Here is a 26,140-nt window from a genome sequence, read left to right as displayed (position 1 = left end):
TCTCATCCCTGCAGAACGATGAGACCCATTTCCGGCAGTTTGTGGCCCGCTTTGTGGCCATTTGGAGGAGCCAACTGCAGCTGGACTTCCAGGCGGAGAGCTGCCCCATGTGGAACGAGGTTCTGCCGGATAGTGGTCCCCATTTGGGTCGCCTGCCGGATGAGCTGCTGCCCGCCATCGGCAAGTTCATCATTGTGGCCAGAGATGCCTGCGAAACGGAAGGAAAACTGCAGGAGGAGGCCATCGAACAGGTGGCCATTCTGGTGGACTGCCTGGTGATTGTGTGCCGGCACTTTGACAACATCCTGGCGGTCATTAAATACGAGTACAAGCCCAATCTGATAGCCATACTCTCAAGAGTGTTCAAGCAAGTAAGTAGATTACTTAATTAAATTATTAAATCCGATAACCAATCACTTTATTGTAGCAAATGGAGCTGCCTCAGGCCGTGCCCGCTATAAGCCACCTGTTCAGCAGCTTCTCGGCTTTCCTGGAGGTCATGTACGATCCGTATCTGACATGGCGCAGTTTTGTGCGGGGCCAAACGGCAGACTACAGTAGTCTCTCCTACAAGCCGCACTCGGTTCATGTGGAAATTGTTCCATTTATTTATGGTAAGGTGGAATACAAGAGGCAATGTAGCTTATCTATATATGAGCCCCACCTAATTGCCTCCTCCCATCACTGCCCCTTAATTGTTTGACTCACTAACATATTGCGTTGGCTTGCTTTCAGATTGCTTTCAGGAGGAGAAGCTCATCCGATATGCGGAAATGGGCGAGAGTCTGCTGAATATACTGGGCGCTGTGATTTGCGGCTCGCAGGTAGCGCCAGAAAGCGTCTCCAGTCCCCTCCTGTGTAGTCCTTTCTATACATACTTCTTTGAAAACCGTTTAACTATTAACCTCACTTCCTGACAGCTTATCTTTATGCTCACTGCTTTCGCTATTAATGTTCATTAGAGCTCTATCATTCCGTTTCCTTGTCCACTTTTGTTTCGTTTCATTTCGTGTATCGTTGATGTGGCTGGATCCCCTCCAGCTGCAGCTGAAAGTACAGAAGTCTGTAAACTCGACCTCCTCGACCCTGACAAATAGAAATACTAACGCTCTAACCACTTCTTCACTTGCCCCCTGCTCGGGTGATGGGCTGCTAGACTGTGATAACTTGGTGAGTGGTGGAACCATCCGTTGTCCCGATCATTGTTGTCCCCCTAACCGTTGTCCATGCATGCCACTGCTTGTCTGTCCCACGACCCTGTTGAATTCCATCCGCATAATGATGATTTTGGTTCGCCCAGCGCAATGGCATGAAGGCCATTTGCCCCGCCACGGTATCCATCACCATGAGTATTCTGAGGCAGTGGGAAAGTGCCAGCAAGCTTCGCCGCGTGGCCCTTCAGTGCTATGCCCTGATGGTCATAGTGCTGCAAAAATCTAGTCCGGAAGAAGTAAGTCACTAACTATATCAATTTTACATCTTACTAATCGTAACTCTCTCTTGTAAAACAGCGCCAAATAGACCTAGTTACATTAGTTCAACTTTATTGTGATGCTCTGCAAGAGCTGCTGGCCACCAAGCACTTTGACAGCGGCGATGCCAACTTCGATATAGCCAGCGATGCTGACCAGGATGTGGCCATCGACATGGCCGCCCTCTCCTCCTCGGTGGCGGCTGTGAAATTCTTTGTGGCTGGCGATGCCGGTGTTAGTGAGGCAATCGCTGATTCCAATCTACTGGAACTGCTAACCAGTCTGCCAAAACTAATAAGAGTAGGAAGTTTGATAGTTTAGCATTTATTTAATAATATTTAATAACATTTTATATTTAGCCCTGGCACATTTCCCATTCGAGTTCCCTGTGCAGCACCATGGAGGCTTTGGCTACTTTGACGCGCCACTCCGCGCAATCCGCTGCACAGTTGCGTCAGGCTGAACGCATCCAGAGGCTCTTTGCCAGCTTGCAGGAGTTCGGAAACCCAACAGTGGCTCTTTTGGACACTTGCTTCATGCTGGGCTACGATGAAAGTGGACACTTGTTGCTGCTGCCCGAGGTGATGCTGCAGTTGCTTAACTGGGTGCCAACGCTGCAGGAGCAGGAACAGCTACATGTGACAAACCTTGTGCTCAAGGGCTGCACCGACAACTATGGAACGTGGGTGAAGTGAATATTGTAAAAACTATAGATGAGTAATACATTTTATTATCATTCAACAGAAAATCTGTAGCTTGCGGTAGTCATATTATCAAGGCTGTGTGTGGTTGCCTTTTGAAAGCTGAATCTCTGGCCGAAAACTGCGTCCAGAATCTCATCAAACTGATAGAGGAACTAAGCAAGCTCAGTATTGTGCCCGCAGAGCTAAAGTGCATCTTTATGCTGTTGCGTCAGGGCACAAGATTCCCGCAGAACAAGCAGCTGCAGCAGGTACAACTCACTATTAAATATTATTATTCGTTTTATTTAAATAATTGATCATTTCAGACTCTGGTGGTGATTGCCCTGCAAAGTTTGAGAGGCAGCAACTCCTGCGCCCAGTACTTCTCAATTGAACAGCCCACCGATGGGATTCTTGTGCCGGACATTCGAAACTGGACCATCTCCGGTTCGTATGGCTTCATCTTCCACATTCTGGTGCGCTTCAATCAGCTGAAGGATCAGACCAGTAGTCGACGCATGCTGCTTGCACTGCAGACAGCCAGTGGCAGTGGATTTGAGGTTTTTGTCCAGCCCAATGGAAATGTTGTGGTGGCTGCTTTGACCAGGCGGGAGTACCTTACATCCTCCACAGCCACAAAGACGCTGATGGATGGTCAATGGCATTACCTGACGGTAGCCATAACTCCACCAAAGCGACCCTTTTCCTATAGTCAAATCAACATCTATGTGGATTTTGTACAGAAACTCAGTGCCACATTGAAGGTTCAGGCGATAAACGAACCCTTCACACACTGCTCTATTGGAGCTGTGGTGGCACCACCACAACCAGGCGAAGTGGCCAAGACAGGGATTATGCCCAGGTCCTCATCGCAGGAGAGCGGATCCATCTACAAGGGAATGCTACCCAGTTTATTGGAAAGAACCCTATCCGCAAATGTAAGTGTAACACTATTTATTTGTAATTTTCCGTGTCTTACTGGGATTATACCTTTAGGTATCCAACTACTTCACCCTGCCTATGCGCACACAGACGGCTTTTGATCCCAATGTGAAGAACTTTCCCATCGGCATGCAGGACACAGTGTTTGGGGAGCAGACTTGCCTGCATGGACATCTGGGCGGAGTATTGCTGGCCGATCCCACCACCAGCCTGAAGACCATCTTCGATGCGGGCTCCAATTTCAGTTCGATCTTCTCGCAGGACAATGATCTCCTCGAGCTCAACTCTCGCTTCGTTTTCTGCTATGCCCCGGGAGCAGTGTGGCATGGTACCTGCCAGGATCTGATACCGGGCGGAAAATATCCGGGAAGGATTAGTGCTCAGCACTGCAAGATCGTAAAGATCCAGGAGACAATCAACAGTATCGGAGGCATCAGTGCAATACTACCCATCCTGCATAGGTTGGTGAGTTCGGATCAGGCGGCAGACATCTCGATTGGCAGCGTGAGCGAGGAATCCTTGTCGTGCGCCCCAACGCCATCGGCCGAGGAGTTCACCGACTGGGAGATGCTCTCCTCGAACTCGTACACCGAGTGGAAGATGCTGCAGCATCCGTTGGCCAGCTTTCTCTGCCTGCTGCGCTACCTCACCCACGAGCACGAGACAAACCAGGAGCAGCTGCTGAGTAGCGAATGCCTAGCCATTGTGGGCACAATGCTCCAACGCTGTCCCCCCGCTCTGTTCGATGTGAACGCCCTGATGGCCACCCATCTGCTGATGGAGTCGCTGCAAGGACACAAAGCGGAGGCGGGCGGACAGCTCCTGGACGCATTGTACGCATTGTACGCTCACATTGTGTTCGACTTTGCTATATGGTCGCGACTGCAGTTCCAAATCACACTGGGACATGCCCAGTACCTGAGTGCCATGATCAAGAATGACAGGAAGTTCTTCCGCAAGCGGTATGGCGTACAGTTTGTCCTGGACGTGGTGCGTCAGTACTACTCCACGCCGGACAGCATCAGCGATGACGATGCCAAGACCATTCGGGCCACGCTTTTCGGCATCATTCGGTTCTATCTGCAAAAGGAGGTAAACATCAAGGAGGTCAATTCAATGGTGGCCTTTCTGGCTTCAGTGCGACAGGATGTGGTTCTCGTGGAGTTCCTCGAGATGATGACCTTCTATGTGCGTGGCAAGAATTGCAAGGATCAGATGGTTCTTCTCCTGCATGAACCCCAGTCCGCCAATCTCATCTACAATTTCTTTGTGGACAAGAGCTACAACAATGAGATCCAAGAGGCGGCCATAAGGGTGAGATTGTTTACTCTATTAATGTAATTAAGTTGCTTACATTTTCTATTTCTACCACCAGTTTATCAGTGGACTATTGGCCACCTCGCGGGTGCATCAGAAGTACAAGCAAGTGCTCCGACTGTACGACCAGGCCACCGAGCAGAGCATGTTCCCTGGCTTCTTCTCCTTCATCACCCCCATGTCGCTTAGCTCTACGATCCTCTTCCATTTGGTAGATGAAATGCTGGGCCTGCAGCCGGACTACGCAGGTCTCATCTTCCTCGTCTACCATGTGAGCAGCTCTGATTTGCCCGTGAAACTGGAGATAGCCAAGCGACTGCTGCAGACCACCTTCGTCAAGCAGCAGTCCACGGTAGCGATGGCCAAGCAAACGGGTTGGCAGGAGTCCATTGCCCGTTTGCTCATTCGCAAACCCATCACCAGTTCGCCACCAGACGAGGAGAAGCGACGCAGCTTTGGCATTAACTTGGATGTGCTTTTGGAGGATAACTCAAGTTTTCTGGCCCAAGCAGATCTTATTACGTTCTCGGAGCAGGAGATTGGCTTGGCACAACTTCAGCAGCAGCAACAGGAGGAGTTGAGCGACAGTGGCTTGATACTCAACGAAATCCAAGCTAGTGTTTCCGAGGCAGCCACTGTTATTGAGAGCGAAATTAAAGGTAACTTTATTGGTCTATCAGTATTTATTAATTAAGAATGTATGTAAATTTTAGAACTGGCTGAATCTGTCTCCGGAGCTGTGGTTGAAAATGCCAGCAGCTTGTTCTCGGTCATTCGGCAGACCACCCACGATCTGCAGGACACTTTTGAGTCGTTAACTTTGGGCAGCTCCACGGACACCGCCGATGGCGCCCAGACGCCTTCCATACAGCGTGAGGAATCCCTAAGCTCCGACAGTTCCACACAATCCCCCCATGGACCGCCCAAGAAAAGCGACTCCTTGGAAGTAAAAATAACTTATTATTTATAAGAAAATATGTAAATCATTGATAATTTCCCCCTTAGAGCACCTCTGCTTTTGACTTTGTGGCCTATGGCGATGTGGACACCGAGGAGCAGTTGGTCTATCTAGTCTCAAACACACTCTTCAATATTTTCTGGCGCGGTATTCCCAACGATCATCCGCAGTGCTGGCAGGAGCGTGGCCAAGTTTTAGGTTGCATTAACTTGTTGGCTTTGAACAACGAGCTGATCACTTCGCATCTCTCACTGCGCCTCCGGATTCTTGAGATGGCCGTGCAGGCCTCACTCTTCGACCTTTCGGAGCACGGCAGTCAGACGCTGGTCAACCAGGAGAATGCCTCGCACATCCTGCGCATGGTTTACGAACTGGTGGTCTTGGGCTCCAACGAGGACGAGTCCAAGAAGTGTTCCACCAAACTGCTGGACGGTGTGCTGGCCCTGCTGGACGCCCTGATGATCTTTCAGCAGGGATCCTCTGACGACTGGTCGGACATGATTCGATTGTGCCTGGGCCTGCTGCTCAAGTGCTCACATCACCCGAATCCTGGTATCGTGGCCATGGCCACGGCCAAACTGCATGCTATCCTCCAAAGTCGTTCTACTGAGGATCCAGCGGAGCTTTCTTACCTTTTGTACAGCATCAATAGGGCTTTGGACAATGCCATTGAAGGTGGGTTTTAAAACCACATTGTGACCTTGATCATACCTAACAAAGTGTTACTATTATCTTTGCAGTTGGCAATCCGGAGGAGTATTCCTTTTTGATGCCTGTGATGAAAGCCCTGCTGGAGAAATGTCGCTTTGCCTTCAATTTGGACTCCACTCTACCAGATCTGCCTTCAACTTCCTCTGGTCCTGTCTTCTTCAATGACTTCCAAATGTACAGCACCAGCAAAAAGTGGAGGAACTTCATTGAACGCATGGTGAGTAATAAGATATCAATGAGAAACGTATAATAGTTATTTCAATTTATTCAACATCTTAGCCTAGTTTGCAATACAACTTAATAACCTAATGCTAAAGTCTAAGTATAGTTAACCAAGTCTTTAAGCTAATTCAGTTGAGAACTCAGTATAGTTTGTGGTTTTTTGGCAAGTTCTGACGCAGCCCATGGAGATTCCGCTCCATTTCGCGATCGCTCAAGGGGCTCTTGAACAGCGTCGTATCGAAGACGCCCTTAGTGGTTCTCTTGGAGGTGGGTGCACCTCTGCCGGGATCTGCTGGCTGCAGGGCCAGTGGCGACACTGGTCCATGATTGGTCCTCACATAACCCGGACGAGTGGGTCGCGAGCCACGTACTCCGGTTGTGGGTGAGAACTGCTGCCGGGTGGGTGGTGCAATGGTGCCATCGTAGTAGCTCTGTGAGTGGGATTGATCAATCCTTACCTCTGTGGTGATGGGATCAGGATTCACGGGTTGTGGATTGGTGCGATATCGCGAGGCTCCGCGATTTCTACTCCTTCCGGTAGTGGGTGTTTCCGGAGTACTGGTCACTAAGGTGGGTAAGAACGCCGTGCGGGTTGTGCTGCTCCTGCCCCTCATGGGACTCCAAGGTGCCGCCGTAGTCGATGTCGTCGTCGTTGTTGTGGGTGTCACAAAATTAAAGAAGGTCTGCTTGCGCTCCACAAAGTGTGAGCTATTCGTATCCGTATCCGCGTTCTCATTCGATTCCCCTGAATGCCCTGAATGGCCATCCGCATCGTAGGCCTGCTGGAGCTCAGGAACATCGAGAGTATGCTTTGCGGGCACAATTCCCGCACTGGGCTTACGCTTCCTCTTTCGCCGCTTGGAACTGCCAGCCGCATGGGCATCTGAAGCAATTTCATTGTGATCGGGTGAGGAGGCCAGAATGGGTGGATACGACTCCTGCTCATCCCGAGTGGAGGCTTCGAAGGGCACAGGATCGTAGATGGGCACTTCGTAGCTGGATTTGGGAAAGTCAAAACTAGGGAACTTGTGGTGTGGATTCAACGGCAACTCCTGCGAGGGTGGTGCATACTCATCCTGTGGATAGCTCTGAATGGTATGGGAATCGGAGGATATGTAGTTTGTGGGAGGATGCTGAGGTGGTTGGTCGTAGGTTGATGAAGGAGCCTGATGTTTATAGTTGTTGGAGTGATCCTGAGGTGGTTGCTCATAGCTGGAGGAGGGATGTTGTGGAGGTGAATGATCATAACTGGAGGAGGGATGTTGCTCTGGATGATCATAACTGGAAGAGGGATGTTGTGGAGGTGAATGATCATAACTGGAAGGAGGGATGTGGAGGTGAATGGTCATAACTAGAAGAAGGATGCTGAGCAGGCTGTTCATAATTGGAAGAGGGATGCTGAGGTGGCGCATAGCTATTGGATGAAGGATGCTGGGCAGGCTTCACATAGTTATTAGACGGTGGCTCAGCGAATCCATCATGAGATGGCGATGGATGAGGTGGCACATAGCTCTGCTGGTGATTTTGCTGATAGGATGTGCTGATCTCAAAAGCGGGCGGTGAATAGGCAATCTCAAAGTTGGCATTATGATTGGAACCATGTGTTGCCTTCGGTTTCGGTGGCTCGGCAAAGTTCTGATGGTAGCCCACATTGGGGATCTTCTGCTCATAAATGGAATACGAATCGGGAGCTGGCAGATCCTGATGCGGATAGCTGGGAACGGGTGCCGGAGCAGTGGGCACTCCGTAGCGAGTGGCTGGGCCGGCGGATGGGCCGGCGGAGCAGGAGGTGGCGGTGGCTCATAGTGCGAGCAAAGGAGTGATCCGGCTGGAAGCTCTGCTGCAGCGGAGGCAATCCGTACTTCTGGTGGGGAACGTGTTCATGGGTGGTCACCAAGCCAAAGTCCAGGCTGGGAAACTTGTGCGCCCCATAGAGATCGGGTTCCGTGTCGTGGTTATAGAAATCCAGATCCATGGACTGCGCTTCGTAGCTCGAAGTGGGTATCTTGAAATCCGCTCCATCGAACTTCAGATGCTGGAAGTCATCGATCGAGAAGCTGGGCTCCTCGATATGTTGCGCTTCAAACGAGGGCTTCGAGTAGCGAATGTGTGGTGGCGGAGGTGGTCCGTACTTGAGCTTCGGATGACCCTTGGTCCGTCGCCGCAACTTGGAGCGCTTGACCACGGCGAAGGGCGGTTGTCGCCGATACCGGATCAGTTTCTCCGCCGTGGGCACCAGTTCCGTCTTGGGCTCCGTCTTGGGCTCCCGCTCAACACTTGCTGTGCATTCGATGATTCGCTCAGGGCGAAGGGCAGCCAGACAGCCAGCTAAAAGGGGGAAAGGGGCAGAAATATAAGAGGCGAAGGGTGAGTGGGTTAATCTTCCGCAAAAAAAAAAAAAAAATGTCATCAGACACATAAACTTTCTCCCACCCAAACTTAAATGCTGTCATCTCTGTGTGCTTGTGTCTTTTGGTGGAGCCAACCTTTGACTTTCCAACTTAGGCTCACTGGTGGCTTCCGCCTCAGTGCCTCTCTGGCGGCCAGCAGTTTCCCTAGCTCTTCACACGTAACATAGTTGCCGGGTGATGGCAACCAGTGGCAATCGAGTCACGAGTCACGAGTCTTGCTCGCCAGGAGCCTGGCGTAATTGTTGCATCGACTTTGGAGGCGACTTTGCCGGCTGGCTGGTCTCACGCAATCCAGCCAATCGGGGAGGAGCAGGGATTGGGTGGGGAGGTGGTGCAACTGGGCACCCGAAGGAGCCAAGCATTGAACCTGATCGTCGCCAGGTTCAGGTGTGAGCGCGAATCCATTTGCAGCTGCTTGTTTTTTGATATTTGGCCATGACTTGTTTGGCTTGCTCTCTCAACAATGTTTAAACCTATGCCTATTGGAAATGAATATCAATATATGTTTAACCTAACATTCCTATATACTTGTTATAGCCTTTGACAATTACTAATTTAAAGCACAGTGACAATTAATTAGTAACTCAATATTTAAATAACATAAAATTCTTATTCTAGCCATAAATTATAAACGGCATTTTCTATAAATCTCAATATCAATATTAAGTCATTACCCATATTTTACTAAACTATTAAAAATTTTTATTATCTATCAGTTAGACTTCACTTCGTATTTTACTTTAGAATTTTCTTTATGATTGCACAAAATGTGCTTTTTTCGATTTTATATTTGGCAAATTTAATTGAAATTGATGACATTAACAATTAAAATATATTACATTATATCAAAGTGTAATGACTAGATACATTTTATATTAAGATGGTAAATAAAGCAAAAATCAGGAGAAGTCTTTATATTGGAAAATTATATTTATCTAACTAGCTTTTATTACAATATTTCAATCGAATTTTTGTAATTCTCTTGTACACAAAAGCTTAACTGCTTCTTAGAATCCTTTTTTTTAAACAAAGTTTTGTTATTACACTTTTTAAGAGCCCTCCTGCGACAGCACACATGAGATGGCAGCACAATTAATTCACATATTATTTAATCGCTTACAAAACAGGCCGAAAGCCAAAACAAATTGCACATTTTGAGCGGTAGACAAAACGCGAATTAAACTCCACGCAGTAGTCAGTAGTCGCGTTTTTTCAAAAACAAATTCCGAATTCGACGCGAGCATCAACAGCACACAACTTTCATTGGCGGCGGTCCAGCGATTCCGAATCCAAAAATCAAATTGGAGTTGGAGCTGGAGTTTTTGAACTGAGTTTGAGTTTGAGATGGTGACTGAGATTGAGATTGAAAATGAGATTTTTCTAGCGACGACTCCCGGTCGGTCACGACTCGTCGGACTTTCTTTCGGCAACTGAGCTGAGCAGCAAGAAAGTGGTCTGGTTTTGTGGCTCGAAGAGGCGCAGCTGGAACCAGTCGAATGACAAAGCGGCGTCGCTGCCGATGCACCCACCAAGGCAGAGATTTTACCAGAAATATTTTGCACCTCCTCTCTTTTATTTTGTATTTTTGTTGTATTTTTTTTGTTGTATTTTATTTGATTTCATTTGATTTAATTCGTGTGTGTGCCCAGTGCCTTGGAACGAGCGCTGGATTCGCTGGATGGCTGGTGGATTATGCAAAGAACCTCCCGCCGCGATAATACCTTCACTTGCGCAATGCGGATGCCTCCTGGATACGCCACATATATATTGCCAGATATCTGGCCAAGATAGGCGATTAAATAAACCCCAAAAAAACAAACAGCTATTGAGAGGGGATTGCGTCTAACTGGTTTGCATAACAACTGCAATCGAGTGCTTCCTGTGCCCGCGGCTCCATGCTCCATGCACATTGAACTTGAACCTGACCGGACGTGACTTGGACCGGGAGTGATCTCCTCCAGATGATCGCCTCACAGCCAGCAGATGGAACTCGAACACGCACGAAGTCTGCCCCTGAACCGAACGAAAGCGAAAACAAACGCAATTTGCCATAATCGTCCATTTCGAAACACATTACAATTCGCAGACTCAAAGAAAGAAATTGATTGAAGTGATTATGTAGTTAATTTTTACGATTTAGTGATAACAAATGGGATAAATATGTTTAAAATATTCATGGTTTAGTGTATTTCTATGTATCTAAGAAGTTGTATGATTGCGATTTAACATATATTCTGTGTACATTCTGAATTCATATCTAAATCATATCAATTTGTTTCTGTTTTAATATAGAATTATCCCATGGGATTCATACTATTTTGGTATAGAAGCAAATATGACCTACAGACTGCCCCGAATATTACATTTAATATGAATATTATGATTATGATAATGTTTAAACATTTATTAAAGTTCTGTTTACCAAGTTACATTTATTTAAAGCTCTTTTTATAAAGTCTATAGGAATTCATATTTATGGAACCGTTTCTTTATGTGTACTGATCTCGAGTTTCTTACACATTTTTAGGTGAAGCCGCTGTACGATCGCTACCAGCGCGACATCGAGCTGCACCTGTGGGAGCCCATCAATCGCTTCTGGGCGGAGTGCTACGAGGCCTGCAAGGCGGCCTCTAAGCAGAGGGCTTCCAATCAGGCCGAGAACAGGCGCCTCTTCCAGCAGAAGATCTACATGCCGTGGAAGGTGCGCCAGGTGGAGGAGATGCAGCGTCTGCAGGCGGCTGCACTGCACCACAAAACGACTGACTGTCACATACGGAAGCGGTGGAAGACCGCCAAGCGTTTCTTGTACGGCCCCCGCGGACCCTGGTACACTGGGTAAGTTTCAAGCCCATTTAATTATTATTTTTACACAGGGAGAACACACAAATTTCTTTACATAATTGCCTTCTTAGAATTGAGTTATTAAATTTTTTGTTTTGAAAATTATAAAATCAATGCAGATTCATAGAGTATAAAACCACAAACTTTAAGTGGTTGATCTCTGGGAAATCGTTTTTTAACATTTAAAGTTATGGGTATGTCAAGAAAAGCTCTATGGCTAGTATTTAGGGTTTTAACTTAATTAAATAAACCCATTTTACTAAAAATAAAAAAATATAAAAAAACAAACTTTTAGGGATGTATATCTGAAACTGATTAGTCATAAAAACCAATTTTTTTTTTATTAGAAACAGTTTCGTTTCAACGACACAATATTTTAAACCATCTTAAAGCTTTTTGTTTTTGAATAATACTCGTAACAAACTTAAAGATATGTATCTCTGAAAAATCGGTTGTCATTGGATAAAGTTATGTGTACATACATAAAACATGTCAAGAAAACCTTTCTGTGACTATTTAAAAATGAACCGATTAAAAACAAAGGGTGTTATTTTTTAATCAAAATCAAAACTTCAAGATTTTTCCCTCTGTAAACGTCAGCGAGCCCGCCCCGATTCCATTATGAAATGACGCGAAATTCAGCATTTTAATTGCCCGCCTCGCAGTTGTGGCGACAATTGTAATCGAGCGTGCCAACGTTATGTGTGCGTGATCACTTAATCACCCGGAGGCACACACACTCGGAGTCTCAAACACCGCTAGGCCACTCGAAGACTCAAACACGGCCAGAAGCCGCCGCGCTTTGTGTTAATTTCACCTAGCAAATGCAAACAAATCCCTCTCAATCATTAAAGTCTTCAGCAGAGCCCCCAAAGCCACCAAAGCCGAGTCGTCATCATGATCACCAACACTCTCCACTTGGTGGTAACCACAGTACGTTTAGTAGGTTGTTGCTGCCCGTGTTCCACTGCCACAATGGGTGAAATCCGTCAAAACAATGTCACAAGTCGGAGATAATCTGACGTATATTTAAATCTTATTTACATTTAATCGTGTGTTTGATTTTAGTGGTGAGATTTTGAGTTTATCATATCAGGTTTGGCATAAACTGGCAGTTATTAATAACTTTAAAAAAGTTTACTATGAATTATTAGCTGAGGCCAGAAAATCTTTCTAAGCTTTCATCAGTTTGGCTGCCTTTTAACTTCAAATTAATTTTAAAGCTGTCTGTAGAAAAAGGTTATTCTTCATTAAATTAAACAGTCAAATTCTTTTTATAAATTGAAAGTAAAGCTTAAAGTGCCTTAATACTTTAAAATATTGTTTTATTTAGTATTATTTTAAAAAAGTTAAGCAGATTAAAATATGCATATTAAATTTAAAAACTGAAGCATGAGAATGATATCAGTTTTATTATTATTATGAAAAGTTAAAAACAATGCTATACCTCAAAAATCTGTACTAATTGTATTTAGAAAGGCAAAGGAGATTAAATTGAATAAATAGAATAAATTAAGTTCAAAGACTAAAGTCTTTTTTAGGATTTAAGGATAAATTAAGTTATTTACTACATTTTAGAGACAAAAATTACTCGTTACGCATATATACAGTAACTGAAATTTTCTTCCATTGCCCTTAAGTTACCCCAGAAACGTTTTGTGCCCATTGTAACACCTGCTGTTTGCTGTTTGCTCTTTGGTGTTTGGTGCTATAAGGTGCTGCAGCTCGCCTTTTGTCTTACGCTTTCGCCCATGTCTTTTGGAGCCGCCCCTCCACTTTCCCGCCCATGCCGTGTCGCGATTAACATTTCAATTTAATTTTATTAAATCATCAAAAGCGTTTAATGTCGAATGCAACACAAAGGCCCGTCGCATTATGCAAGTGCAAATGTAACGAAAACTCATTATGCGATCCATAAATTTTTTACATAAACAAATATGCACATAATTGAATTGAATGGTGTGCAGCCCCATGCAGATGTGCAGACGAGGTTGGGTTTTGGTCGTCGCCATCGCCGGATGGAGGTCAGTTCTTGGACGGATCGAACGGATCGAACGGATCGAACAGATCGAATTATCCCAATCCAAAGCAAATTGAAAGGGGCGCGGCGAATGGCAATCAAATTTTGCAGTTTTCCATTGTGCGCAAACTGGCCGGTTGCCAATTACTCGATTGGATCGATTGGCAATCGCTGCGGAGTGTTCTCCAACTGAGCACATAATTCATTTCATTTAGACCACTTTGCATTGACGCTCGAATTACGCAGTTTTGTGTGGTGCGTGGTTTGGGCCTTGAGCGATTAGCCTGCGCTCCATTGACGGCCAAAGTTGCAGCTCCAACTGCAGTTGGTAGCAGTAGCAGTGACCCGTTCAGTTCAGGTGGGGCTTGTTCTGTTCTAAGGTCGAACCGTTCACGGGGCAAAAAAATGGACAAAAAGTCAGAAAATTAAACAACGTGGCCCAAAATTAACATGGACTACATGTGTTGCCAAAGAAAAAAGTCCTATACGCCACTGACTTGTTGCTTAGTTGATTCTAATAACATCGATTAACATTCAATTCATTGTTTATTCTACAAATTATATATATCGATTTTGTCAAGTATTTAAATATTTAAAACCAAGCCACACCACTGGGGTTTTTTTTTTTTAGAAATACACTAAGAAAATGGAATCGAAAAAGGAGGAGTTTCCTTAAATAATTATAAATTAAATAAATATACTCAATAAGACTGAAAATATTTACTCATGAATTTGAATATGTGCCCATGCAAGCCATTATTAAATCCATGATTGCTTCAATTTTTCATTTAAGGAATTGTTTTCTCGGATTTTTTTGTTAAATTTGCATTAAACGAGCCCCAATAATTTCAGCAATATATTTTAGCATCAATCTGCTATCCCTAAGAAGTTTAAGATCATAAATTAATTCCTCATTTTCCCGCTTTTCCAAAAGAAAACTGCATAACTTTCCATTTGCATAGCTTCGGTTCGTTTATTGCAATCTCGTTTCGTATTCTGCGAGTTCTACTCGAGTGCACAGGCTCGGATTAAATAAGAATTGAAACGGGGATTGTAAGTTGGGGATTATAGAGTTTTTATCGCGGTCAAACAGCCTTAAGATTAAAAAGACAAGAAACAAGAAAATGAAAGGCCTCGACAATGTGTGAGTGTAGATGAGGGGACATTGGATCCGTATTCGTATCCGAATCATGAAATCCGCCGTCCGTGAATTCGTATGTACATATTTCGATAGATGGCTTTCATTTCAACTAATACTACAACTACTATCGACTACGATCGGCCCGTGGCCGGCACTCAACTGGAGGCCACGTGGCAGGAGAAGTTGGTCGCGATGTGTCCATTGTTCGGGAGCGGCAAGAGGTCGGCATTTATGGTGTATCTCAATCCGTTTGGGTTCGATCCGTTGACTTAGTGGTAGCCCAGGGGCGAGAGGGCGGGCAGAGCGGGCAGGGCCAGCTTCGGCAGGGCCGGTCCATAGCCATGTCCGTAGGCGGGGGCCAAAGCCGGTCCGTATCCATGGGCCAAGGCGGGACCGTAGGCTGGACCGTATCCGTGGCCCAGAGCGGGGCCATAGGCGGGCACCTTGGCCACCAGGGGGGCGGCATGGAGCAGCGGGGCCGGGGCCAGAACCTTGGCCACCGGGGCCACCGCCTTCACCACGGCTCCCTCGCGGTGCACCACTGCGTTGAATCCGTGCACCGGGTCGGCGGTGTACTCCACAATACGGCGGGTGCCATCGGCTTCGATCAGGGAGTAGGCGCCCTGCACCACATCACCGCTGCGGCTCTCCTGCTGGCTCTTTACATCGCCAGTGGATCCGTCCTGGGGGCAAAAAATTAGAATTTAGATTGGGAAATCATATTATTTTGAGAACAAGAAAATACTTCTGTTAAATTTTTATTTAACATATTTTGTAATTTCAATTTATATTTATTTAAAATATAATAACTTCAATTTATACTCAGTTCTGTTAGGCAAAATAATCTTTTGAGGAGATAAACTACTTTTTAAAAAATTTTATCCAGAAAAATTCATAATTTGATTAGAAAATTAAAATCTTTTTTTTTACACTATTAAATTTATAATATAAATATTTAAAAATTTAACATTCATTGTAGAATAAGAAAATATGTTCTATAAATACTCATGGCTAAAAACATATGATAAGATGGAAGTGAGTTTTCATTGAAAATCAAACAACAAAAATTTTCTAAGAATTTTGTGCTATTAGAAAAAGGGATTCATTACACTCTTAAACATTTAATAAGATAGCCAAGTTTTTATAGAAAATTTCCTTTTTTTTTACAAAGATAGTTAAATGTATGTTTTAAAAAAAAAATTGTTTAATGTTCTTGAAAAGTTTATGGTTATCTTAAAAAATTTTTCAAAAGCTTTTGATTTAACAGTTCTAAGCTTCAATAAACACTTAATAAAAATGCAAAAACTCAATATTATGCATACCAGCTACTCAGAAAAGCAATGGGTGTCTTGTGCAGATTTAAGATTTGATTTTATGAGGTGTCTCAAGAGCAAAGAACTTGTAATTTAAGCAAAAAGTTGTTTATTTGTCATTGCTTCTTATGAGATGTCTCAATGAAATTGGAACTTTTCGATTGCGATAGAGGACCTTGGTTAAGGACAATGAGGTATCTAATTTAAATTTGTGAATGCTTTTTATGAGGAGTCTCAAGAGCTTAGAACTTTAAATTCTTTATAAATTTAAATTTGTCATTGCTTTATAAAAACTTTTAATTAAAATTAAGAACCAAAGTTAAGGACAAGTTAAGCACTCGTTTCGCAAGACGGTAACTCACATGAACGTCGTAGCTGAAGCTGTACTGAGGATTGGGATCGTAGGGCTCGGGGGCGGCCACTTTGGCCACCGCCACCTTTGCCAGTGCCGGATACGCGGGATAGCCGAGCGGAGCCAGTCCGGGACCGGGAACCACCACGGCGGAGGACACCGCCACCAGGGCGCTCAGGACGAGGATCAGCTTGTGGGCCATTCTGAATTGCTTGCTTTGGATTAAGATGGAGATATGGAGAACTGGAGGTTGCTGCTACTCGGCTGACAAATGAACTCGATCTGTGGTTCTGTGGCCGTTCGACAATTGCTTTTTATAGGCCTCCCAATAGACGCGAGCCCAAAAATCCGCCACAGCCTCCGCCGCCGCCTGCCACCGCTGAATATTTATGCAAAAAACGAGCAATAAGATACACAAAATAATAAACAACTAAAAAGTGCGCATGCGTGTGGAGTTTATAGCGACTCTGTGTGTTGTGTTGTTTCTATGCGAAATACTTGCATCGATCGCGACAAATATAAAATAATTCATTTTTCGCTGCCCATGGCAATCAGAAGGGGTGTGTGGGAGGGGGGCTTATCGAGGGGGGCTACGCATGTCTGGGAGTTTGGGAGGACTGTGCCGGACCAAAGTAAACTGGTCCCACGCCGGCTGACTCGATCGTCGTTCGTCGTGACAAAAAAGTTCAATTCGAAAGCGAATTTTTTGGGTCTAGACCGGGTGGCCGAACGGATCAGGTGTGTGTGGTGTTGTGTGGTGTGTGTGGTGTGTGTGGTTTGTGTGGTGTGGTGTATGAGTACCTCCCATGTCCCATGTCCCATGTCCAATGTCCCATGTCTCGGCTTTATGGCCACCAGATTGGGGCGAAGCTGCACACGCACCCAGCAGTCGATTGTTGAAAGGTGTGTTTGGGGCACAGCCTTCGAAACTGGCTGGCAGTGCTCCAAGCCGCGCCCACCCAAAAATCTACGCCAGACGCAGTCACTGCACTGAAAAAAAATTCTGTTAAATTCTTGGTTTTAGAAGGCAAGGTTTTTAAGTCAATATCCTTATTTCTTTTTCAAAAATTTATGCAAAGTATTCGAAGAATGGTTTAAGCTACACCTATCTACTATCTATCTATATGTAAACAGTAGTATTATTAAAAAATAATATTAGGTAAAGTAGACAACTTTACAAAATCTCAATTTGAAATATCATAAATACACCAAAATCACTTAAAAAATTGAGATTAATACTTAATATTTGTTAATTGCAGTTTTGCATCTTAATCATCATTTTATTTTTTTTTTGGAACACCTAAACATATTTTTTTTTTGTTAAAAGTATTTTGTTTATTATAAAATTAAAACCAACATAAAAATGATTTACATAAAATAACTTTAAATTACCAAAAAAAAAAAAAAAACACGGATTGCACTTGCTTTATAAATTTAAATGTTCCTTACTAGTAATGGTTATTTTTGGTTTATTTTTGTTTGTTTTCATGTTAAATAACTTTTTTCAGTGCACAGATTTTGTTCTGTTTCGCCGCTCTGTTGCCATTGGGACAATTTTGCCCATTATCACTAATTTTCAACGCGTACCGCCGCTTGTTAGGCGTTGCAGTCGCTGCTGCAGTTGCAGTTGCAGTTACTGCTGCAATTTCTGCTGCAGTTGCTGTTGCTGTTGCAGTTGCTGCTGCTGCAGTCAGCGCCGGCAGCAACATCTATGGACATGCTCGGGTTGGGGTTTGCGTAATCCAAAAATTGCATCTCGTGCCGATTTTTTACTTTCAATTAAGCTATTGAATAATTTGAGTGCGTGTTGTTGGGCCAGCGAGTGAATGTATTTATTTGGAGTGGAAGAGTTCTTTGGGCGTTGGACAGTTGGGGGGATATTACCATCTAAAATTGGTGACTTACGTAAGGTAAAATTGGCCTGTGATATGATTCAGCTTTCTTTGGGGGATTATTCTTTTCCTAGGAATTTTGTTACATTTTAAATGACAAAAACAATTTTTTAAAGATTGGTGTAATATTAAGTTTTGTTTTAACTACTTATAATAACTAAATATTTTAGTGGTAAAACACACTGATTAATTTCAAGTTTAAAACTTAATTGTTTGCATTAAAGACACGCATATTTTGATCTTGAAAAATATCAGCTTTATATCTTGTTATTTTGCACTACTTTTTAGTATCTACTAGTATTAATTTAGTTCATTATCATTGACTGAGCTGAGGCCTTGAGCTTGCTGATCAGCTTACTAATTAATAAAATGGATAGGTGTAAATGTAAACTAGTTTTTGAATTTACTTGAGCGAAACACTCAGAGTGATAGACTGCATTACACTTTTGATTAATTGTAGGCATTAAACCGTTTTAGACTTGGCGGTTTTTCCAAGTTATGTTTTATAAAATAAGTAATAAACTATATGCAGATGTAAGCAAACCTTAGGTGCATCATTATCTTTGGCTTACTGAATTTATTATTAATGGATATATGAGTGTACAACGGACTAAGGAGCAGACAATAAGTTATGTAAAAGCTAGTTAACAAGCAGTGGGTTAAATTCTAAAGCTTCGAGTTCCTAGCCCAGCAGGGGGCCAGCCACTGGAGCCACCAAAGGACGAGGAGCCACCGGAACGGGTCCACGCTGCACCACCGCATTGAATCCATTGATGGGATCGGCGGTGTAGAAAACAGTGCGCAGAGATCCATCAGCATCCACAACGGAGTAGGAACCCTTGACCACATCGCCATCCCGCACCTCCTGCTGGCTCTTACTGTCCCCGGTGATCGCATCCTGGACATTATAGGCGAAGGCGTACTGTGGATGCGGATCCACCTCGGTGTTGAGGGGAACTCCCAATGGAACTGCTCCCGGGAGCAGGGCACACTCAATGGCGGCGACCAAAGCGCAGCAGATTAGGGTGATCTACAAGGAAATCACATAATATTAGCATGGTATTCAAATCTTTACTACCTTTTAAAGCAAGAATTATGATATAAATGATTTGTTTAACCCTCTTTAAAGATATAGAGGTATTATTCCAATGCGGAGTGTTATTATTTCATTTATATCTCCATTATTGATAAGGATATAGAGGAACATCACATAGCATTAGCATAATATTCAAATTTGTACTACCTTTTAAATCAAGAATTCGGATTAATTAATTCATTCTTTATTTTTAAAGATATAAATAGTTTATTCCCATGAAGAGGCTATTATAATTTGGATTTATATCGAATTTCTTAATAAAGATAAACAGGTATCCTTGCATAGGGTATTATAACGTCTCTTATATCATAATCCTTAACAAGGATCCCCTCGACTCACCTTGATCAGGGCCATGACTAGATTTGCAGCTGGATAACTGTTGGTTTTTTCGGTGTGCTGGTGGCTTGACAATGCTGTCGGAACTGTCTTGGGTTGCCCATGGATCGGGGTTATAAAGGGCCTACCCATTCCCAATCCCACCTAAGACATGCGTCGTGTGGCAACTGCTGCCAAAAACGATTCCATTTGCTGACGTAATGTCCCATTTCGGTACCTGTTCCCCTGCAAAAGGTTTCCCCAATGGACGTGCCAAACAAATAGCGCCCGACTTGCACAATTCTCCCCTCCAATATGAATTGTGATAATCGTAAATATAGTTGACACTACGTGATTGGCATTTAAGATGTGAAGCTTCGAGACTTCGGCTCTTAACCTACCACAACTTTGATTTAGTTTTGCCAGGGAATAAATGGAGCATTTTTTGATGCTGAATCTAAATTTATTAACCCAAGAAAATAAATATTCAATTCTACAACAACTCGATATTTAAAGATATAGGAATTGCTGAATTTTACTTTTGATTCAGATTTGCCAGAAAAAGTTTCTGTTTCAATGTAATTATACTCTGTTGAATGGAAAAGTAAATGTTTTATCCTTTAAAAATAAATATGCATTTCTTGTGTTCTAAAAAAATTCCATATTAAATGTTTTTAAATTTGCAAACTTTTGTGCTTTAAAAAACGAAATTAGGTCATTTATAATATAGGTCTAGATGAGAAAAACATTCCAAAGGCATCGCCTTTCTAAAACTTTTATAAATCCAGAAGAAATTTTAAAGCTGTTCGAAAGGCAAACAGTATTTATACAATTTTAGATGTGTACCATTAAAGTAATGGCTTAATTTCTTTCGTTGAACAACTTCTGTTATTTAACCCGAAATTAAATGTAATTTTCAATGATTTTCTTTTGTACCGAAACTTTTATTCAGTAAATGCAGATACTAATTCACTAAGATCCCCAGAACGGTATCCCGTGTCCCTAAACGTAGTCTGTGGTGGCGGTAGTGATGTAGTGTCCAATCGTCCACTTCGATCGGAGATGGAGATGGAGATGGGAAAAGTGGGTCAACAGTGGGTGGCAACAGCAGGCACGTTTTGGGTTGACTGACAGAAGAGTGGGTTAATCGGGGCATATCTTGTGGTGGTATGTATAGTAATGCATTAGAACTATTCAACAACGGTCCTACAACTAGGCCAGCGGGTTTGTCATCACTGCTCGGTTATTTGCCCGCACGGGATTAGTGGTATCCACCTAGACTGAGACCAGGTGCCGAGGCGTATCCAATCTTGGTGATGGCGGGAACGGCGGCAACGGCCACAGCTGGCTTGGCAATGGCCACCGCGGCCACGCCCTTCTTCTCCACCACGGCATTGAATCCATGGATCTTGTCGGCGGTGTAGGTCACCTTGCGAATGGTGCCATCGGGTTCGGCCAGGGAGTAGCTGCCATGGACCACTCCGTTGACGAGGGTCTCCTCCTGCTGCTTGGAATCGCCGGTGTGGTGATCGGTTACCCCGTACGAGAAACTGTACTGCGGATTGGGATCGTAGGGCTCGGCAACGGCCACCTTGGCCACGGCCACTGGAGCAGCCACGAGTTTGGGAGCAGCATACGAGATGGATGGAGCGGCATACGAGATGGCAGGAGCAGCCAGGAGCTTAGGAGCAGCATACGAGATGGCTGGGGCTGCCAGGAGTTTGGGGGCAGCATACGAGATGGCAGGAGCCGCATACGAAAGTCCGGGCGAAGACAGTCCATAGGGATCGACGGGAATGGCCACCGCCGCGGACAGGATCAGTCCCAAGACGAACAGACTCTGGTGGGATAGATGAAATCCTTGATTGAATGGAGCTCGGCAGTCACCTCAGTCGAAACCCAACCAACTCACCTGGGCAAACATGGCTGGCTGAAGGATGTGATGGAGGGAGCTCTGTCTTGGCGGTGTCTGCACTACGAGAACTCAGCTCAAATGTGAGATGCATTTTCCGCCAACTCTTCAGTTTTATATTCGCAGCAGCTACTAGAAAACTGACAAAAACAAAAACAAAAACTGGACAATCTAATGGGCAGAGTGACAATTGCGTCTCATTTGGCGACGACTGCCCGATCTCGATCTCAATCTTGCACCCCAGACCTCATCGCTGATGGCGGATTTCGTGTTTCTGGTGCGGATTTCATCACGAGCGCTGGCTTTTCTCAATGGAATAGCTGATGCAGTACCACACACCACTCACCGAAATCCATTTGAGTCCGTTCAAGAGCGCCGTCGCACCAAGACACCATCAACAACCACTACCACACCAGACTCGTTTTCCGCTGACCAATCTGGTTTCATTTTTTCGCTGTTTTTCGGCACATTCTCAGGTTCTCCTAGCCGAATTTTGGCTGATGTAATAGCTGCTGAATGTTGGGACAGTTGCAATTGCCTTAAAAATAGTTAAGGTAGCTTTAGGTACTCTTAATAATAATAATAATAATAATAAATAATAATAGCTCCCTATTTAACTACAACATTTACTGAATTAAAACTCCAACATTTTAAATATCATTTGTAAACATTATTTTTTAAAGAGTTCAACCAAGATAAATTATATTATTGTTAAAGAATTTATTTTATTTATTTATTATTATTTGTAAAATTGGAATTCATTCTGAAGCGTTTTAAAAAATCTAAAAATTAAAGTAAAAATTACATACTGCATAAATTAGTTCAACAGAAATAATATTTTTAATGGTTATTGTTATTATTTTTCTGCTTTGGTATAAAAAATCTCTTATAGAAGAAAAAAAAAACAAAATGAACTTTAAATTATTATAATTTTTCCTATCTTGATAAAAAAAATCTCTTATAGAAAAAAAAATCAAAATTAATTTCAAGTTATTGCAAAAAGAACGTTACAATTGAAAAAGTCACAAAAAAGAGTTTTTAATGACATTTATAAAATAGCTTAAAAACAACTACCATAATAATTGAATAACAAATTTGTATGCCTTCATTTAAGTTATGCAGTGGAGTTATGCAGCTTATTACTCACACGCCATGTTGGCTAAACGTAAGCAAATTTAGGCTGGCTCACGTGTCGTATGAGTAATTTTGTTGTTAAGTAACTTCCATGTGTAAAGTGAAACACCCACTGTTAGAGTATCAAAACAAGATCAATCGTTTTGCTGGCCAGCACTCGTTTAATTAGAAAACAAAAATGGCAAGTTTGATAGTTTTTTTCTTTTTTTTTTTGGAGGAGGAGCAGGTGGAGGAGGAGGAGGAGGAGGGAATGGGCGGTGCGCAGGCGCAATTACGCACTCGCAAACGCATTAGCCCCTCGCCGATCTAATTTTTCCACTTGAGCTGAAACAGCGCCCACTTAGCCACCGTAATTGCCTGCGATCAGGCCAAAAGGCAACTAGCCGGCATTTGGTAGCTTTTTAACCTTGCCCACAATTGGCAGCTAAGTGGCAGTGGCCAATATTTCGTCTACTTTTAATGATTTCTCATCTGAGAGCAGAATCGGTCGATTGAGCAAGGAACTGCTTAAATGGCAGTGGAGCATTCCATTCGCTTTGGCCAAATTGGACGACTTTATACTATATATCCAAGCTGGTTTCCGGTGGCGGCGATAGTCTACGCCGACAACCGTTAATGAAATCCCCCAACCCGATGAATAATCCGGCGATCTGCTGCCAAGTTTTTTGGGGCTCTCTCTCCGTTTCTCCGGGTCTCTCTCTCCGTTTCTCCGGGTCTCTCTGCACCTCTCCGATGTGAATCCGTAGCCAACAAGTCGCAAGGTCGTTGGTTGCATTCTGCAAAAGAGTCACGAACTCGAAAACCAGCCACCAGTTACAGCACGGAATCGATGGGGAATCTTTAATCAACCAATGAGTTAGGCAAATACCAAAAATTCGACATTTTTTGAAGACTATTTGTTGAGAAAAAATATGAAATTTTGGAGGAGAATTGTCTCTTGAAACCAAATTCATAAACTCAGGCAAGCAGGGACTTAACTAAAATTTATTAATTATTTATTTTATATTCCATCAATTTTTATTATTTTAAGTCCTACAAAAAATAAACTTAAATTGATTGTTACACTTCTTCTTAAGGATTTTTAGCTTACATTTTTTTAACAATATATTTAAAACCTTTATTAAAATAATAAACAACTAAGCCCCTTATCAGTTTTATTGATATTTAACATGATATAATAAACCTACTTCAATATTTCATATTTTAAGTATGGGAATTCTGGCAGATCCTAAAGAAAGTTAACTAAAATCGTTTGCAACACCCGTTTTTTTGAAGGATCTTGAGCTTTCATTTTATATACGATATGTTTTATATTGTAAATAAAAACCAATTAAGGTTTTTTATATATTCCTGGGCCAAATTGACCCAGTTTTACACGATAAAGTGAAACCAAAACCTTATTATGTAGAGGTGGTACCTCATTAGCATTTGTAATTGATACCCAATTATGTGTACCACAAACTTTCCAATTTATTAAACGGCCATCCATTCCAATCAAGTTTTTCTATACAATATGATTAATATCTTTAAGTTTTATATTCTTGCAAAGACCTTTTAATAATTTGCAAGTGCCAAAGTGTGAACCCTTGTCAACCCGAGTTCGATCAAGTGTCTCAATTAAAGTCTCGCGTGTTTTTTGGTGTAAAGGAAAATTAAAAGCATTGCCATTGGATGGAACCTGCATGACAATTACCGAAAACTACTGCTCCGAAATATAATCAAATCGCATTCACTTTCGATTCGAGCCGAACAAGGCAAAAAACAGTGGCAAATAAAAATGAAAACTTGGTGTAGCCACCGCCGCGCAAGACGGCAGAAAATTGGAGTACGTGCTGCGAATTTGGATCATAGCCCGGTTACAGACGCAGACGCAGCCAAAAAAACATAAAAGCTGGGTAGGAAGAGGCCCCAACGAACGATGATGATGATGATGATGGCGATGAGGGGCAAGGAGTTGGGACAATGGGTGGCCCCTAACCATACCATACGCAATTGGTACGCAGTTCCCTCAACTGAGCGCCGCATGCAAATTTCGCGAACGCATCTGGGTATAAAAGTCGTGCTTTTTTTGTCCAAGGCATGTCAGTTCATTTTCGATAACCGACGGTGACAATCGCACTAAACCCCCATCCAAGCCTTACAATGAATCCTTTGACGGTAAGTCAAGACTGGACAAACGCCCTCTGTTCAAGAGATTAACCACTGATCTTCTTGCAGGTTGTTGCAGTCCTCTCCTCGATGGCTCTGTCCGCTCAGGCTGGTCTGGTTGGCGCTCCCCTGGCCGCTGCTCCTCTGGGTGCTCCTCTGGCCTACTCCGCCCCTCTGGGAGCTGCTCCCTACTTCGCCCCGGCTGCCTACTCCGCCAGCCCACTGGGCTACTCGGCTCCGCTGGGATACAATGCCCCACTGGTGGCTGGACCTGCTCCTCTGGTGGCCAAGACCTACGCCGCTGCTCCCTTCGCCGCTGGACCCTTTGCCGCTCCATTCGCAGCTCCAGTTGCCCCAGTTGCTGCCCGCCTGGCTGCTCCTCTAGCTGCTCCAGTTGCTGCTCCATTGGCTGCTCCTCTGGCTGCCCCCGTTGCTGCTCCCCTGGCTGCTCCCGTTGCTGCACCTCTGGCTGCTCCAGTTGCTGCTCCCGTTGCCGCTCCCCTGGCTGCCCCTATTGCCACCGAGATTGTGGATGCCCATCCGCAGTACAAGTTCGCCTACGATGTCCAGGATACGCTGACCGGTGACTCCAAGACCCAGGAGGAGACCCGTGATGGTGATATCGTGCGCGGATCCTACTCCCTGATCGAGCCCGATGGTTCCCGTCGCATTGTGAGCTACTATGCCGACTCCATTAACGGATTCAACGCAGTGGTGCAGAAGGATGTGCCTGTGGCTGTGGCCCCAGTGGCTCCAGTTCTGGCCAAGACCGTGGCTGCTCCCGTGGTGGCTGCTGCCCCAGTTGCCCCTGTGTTCGCTAAGACCCTGGCTGCTCCGATCGTTGCCTAAGGAGGAGGAGCAAAGGAGCTGAGGAAGGATTGACCCCAATTCGACAAAGGACTTTCATCTGTACATATTCGATTAATCATTGTCGAACTCTAAAATAACTTTCATCGCAAAACCCAAAATAAAAGAAATTCTGAAAACAAATTAATGTGTTTTTATAATTAATATATATAATTATTTATTTACAGACTGTCAGTTTAAAGTTATAAACTCAAGTTAGGAATAGCAGTCATAGCTAATTTGGCTTTTGACAAATATTCAATAGTTTTACTTTTCTTTAAATTAGAAATTCCTGAGATTTTTATTCTTTTAAACATTCCTAAGGATCTTAAGATCTTTACAATGTCTATATAATTATGGATTTATTGATTAGTTAAGTAAAAGAATTTCTTATAAAATTATTTTGGTTTTTTT

At 43.7% G+C, this 26,140-nt stretch overlaps 6 protein-coding genes across 10 annotated transcripts in view; 2 read left to right on the top strand and 4 right to left on the bottom strand.

Annotated features, from left to right (window-relative positions):
- The window catches only part of LOC128259448 (neurobeachin-like protein 1), a 43,445-nt gene that overhangs the window by 571 nt on the left and 16,734 nt on the right, over positions 1 to 26,140 (top strand). For 2 of the 5 annotated variants that reach the window (XM_052991824.1, XM_052991827.1), the window contains exons 2-16: positions 15 to 371; positions 428 to 614; positions 736 to 824; positions 1,042 to 1,170; positions 1,301 to 1,450; positions 1,512 to 1,772; positions 1,832 to 2,154; positions 2,217 to 2,424; positions 2,482 to 3,093; positions 3,152 to 4,411; positions 4,473 to 5,073; positions 5,128 to 5,360; positions 5,420 to 6,047; positions 6,113 to 6,300; positions 11,244 to 11,551. In XM_052991824.1, coding sequence (XP_052847784.1) covers positions 15 to 371; positions 428 to 614; positions 736 to 824; positions 1,042 to 1,170; positions 1,301 to 1,450; positions 1,512 to 1,772; positions 1,832 to 2,154; positions 2,217 to 2,424; positions 2,482 to 3,093; positions 3,152 to 4,411; positions 4,473 to 5,073; positions 5,128 to 5,360; positions 5,420 to 6,047; positions 6,113 to 6,300; positions 11,244 to 11,551 — 5,534 coding nt within the window. Of the gene's footprint in view, positions 1 to 14; positions 372 to 427; positions 615 to 735; positions 825 to 1,041; positions 1,171 to 1,300; positions 1,451 to 1,511; positions 1,773 to 1,831; positions 2,155 to 2,216; positions 2,425 to 2,481; positions 3,094 to 3,151; positions 4,412 to 4,472; positions 5,074 to 5,127; positions 5,361 to 5,419; positions 6,048 to 6,112; positions 6,305 to 11,243; positions 11,552 to 26,140 lie in introns of those variants that run through there. The other 3 variants (XM_052991825.1, XM_052991828.1, XM_052991826.1) reach the window with 3 other exon arrangements.
- On the bottom strand, positions 6,336 to 10,243 carry LOC128259450 (uncharacterized). The gene is given in 6 exon segments (XM_052991829.1): positions 6,336 to 7,633; positions 7,635 to 8,069; positions 8,072 to 8,118; positions 8,121 to 8,592; positions 8,595 to 8,633; positions 9,837 to 10,243. Coding segments are annotated over 6 exon segments (2,214 nt in total). The 5' UTR covers positions 9,870 to 10,243; the 3' UTR covers positions 6,336 to 6,445.
- On the bottom strand, positions 14,636 to 16,684 carry LOC128259453 (larval cuticle protein A2B). The gene is made up of 2 exons (XM_052991833.1): positions 16,394 to 16,684; positions 14,636 to 15,401 (listed from the first exon to the last, which is right to left on the bottom strand). Exons 1-2 carry the CDS (start codon positions 16,583 to 16,585, stop codon positions 14,988 to 14,990), a joined length of 606 nt encoding a protein of 201 aa, XP_052847793.1. The 5' UTR covers positions 16,586 to 16,684; the 3' UTR covers positions 14,636 to 14,987.
- LOC128259455 (cuticle protein 21) lies at positions 18,702 to 19,828 on the bottom strand. The gene is made up of 2 exons (XM_052991835.1): positions 19,711 to 19,828; positions 18,702 to 19,305 (listed from the first exon to the last, which is right to left on the bottom strand). Exons 1-2 carry the CDS (start codon positions 19,723 to 19,725, stop codon positions 18,958 to 18,960), a joined length of 363 nt encoding a protein of 120 aa, XP_052847795.1. The 5' UTR covers positions 19,726 to 19,828; the 3' UTR covers positions 18,702 to 18,957.
- LOC128259454 (larval cuticle protein A2B) lies at positions 20,607 to 21,740 on the bottom strand. Its single transcript, XM_052991834.1, has 2 exons — positions 21,599 to 21,740; positions 20,607 to 21,526 (listed from the first exon to the last, which is right to left on the bottom strand). Exons 1-2 carry the CDS (start codon positions 21,608 to 21,610, stop codon positions 20,948 to 20,950), a joined length of 591 nt encoding a protein of 196 aa, XP_052847794.1. The 5' UTR covers positions 21,611 to 21,740; the 3' UTR covers positions 20,607 to 20,947.
- On the top strand, positions 24,732 to 25,870 carry LOC128259452 (cuticle protein 21). Its single transcript, XM_052991831.1, has 2 exons — positions 24,732 to 24,889; positions 24,950 to 25,870. Exons 1-2 carry the CDS (start codon positions 24,875 to 24,877, stop codon positions 25,727 to 25,729), a joined length of 795 nt encoding a protein of 264 aa, XP_052847791.1. The 5' UTR covers positions 24,732 to 24,874; the 3' UTR covers positions 25,730 to 25,870.

Source organism: Drosophila gunungcola (assembly GCF_025200985.1).
Source record: "Drosophila gunungcola strain Sukarami chromosome 3L unlocalized genomic scaffold, Dgunungcola_SK_2 000005F, whole genome shotgun sequence".
Taxonomy (NCBI): domain Eukaryota; kingdom Metazoa; phylum Arthropoda; class Insecta; order Diptera; family Drosophilidae; genus Drosophila; species Drosophila gunungcola.
This window is presented reverse-complemented; position numbering and strand designations above follow the sequence as displayed.

What these genes read in the sequence shown, in the direction of transcription:
- LOC128259453 (XM_052991833.1), bottom strand. Translation starts at nt 16,585, where the DNA reads ATGGCCCACAAGCTGATCCTCGTCCTGAGCGCCCTGGTGGCGGTGTCC. An exon ending in GCTTCAGCTACGACGTTCAT is followed by an intron (nt 15,402 to 16,393) that starts GTGAGTTACCGT and finishes TTTTGCCCCCAG; the next exon opens with GACGGATCCACTGGCGATGT.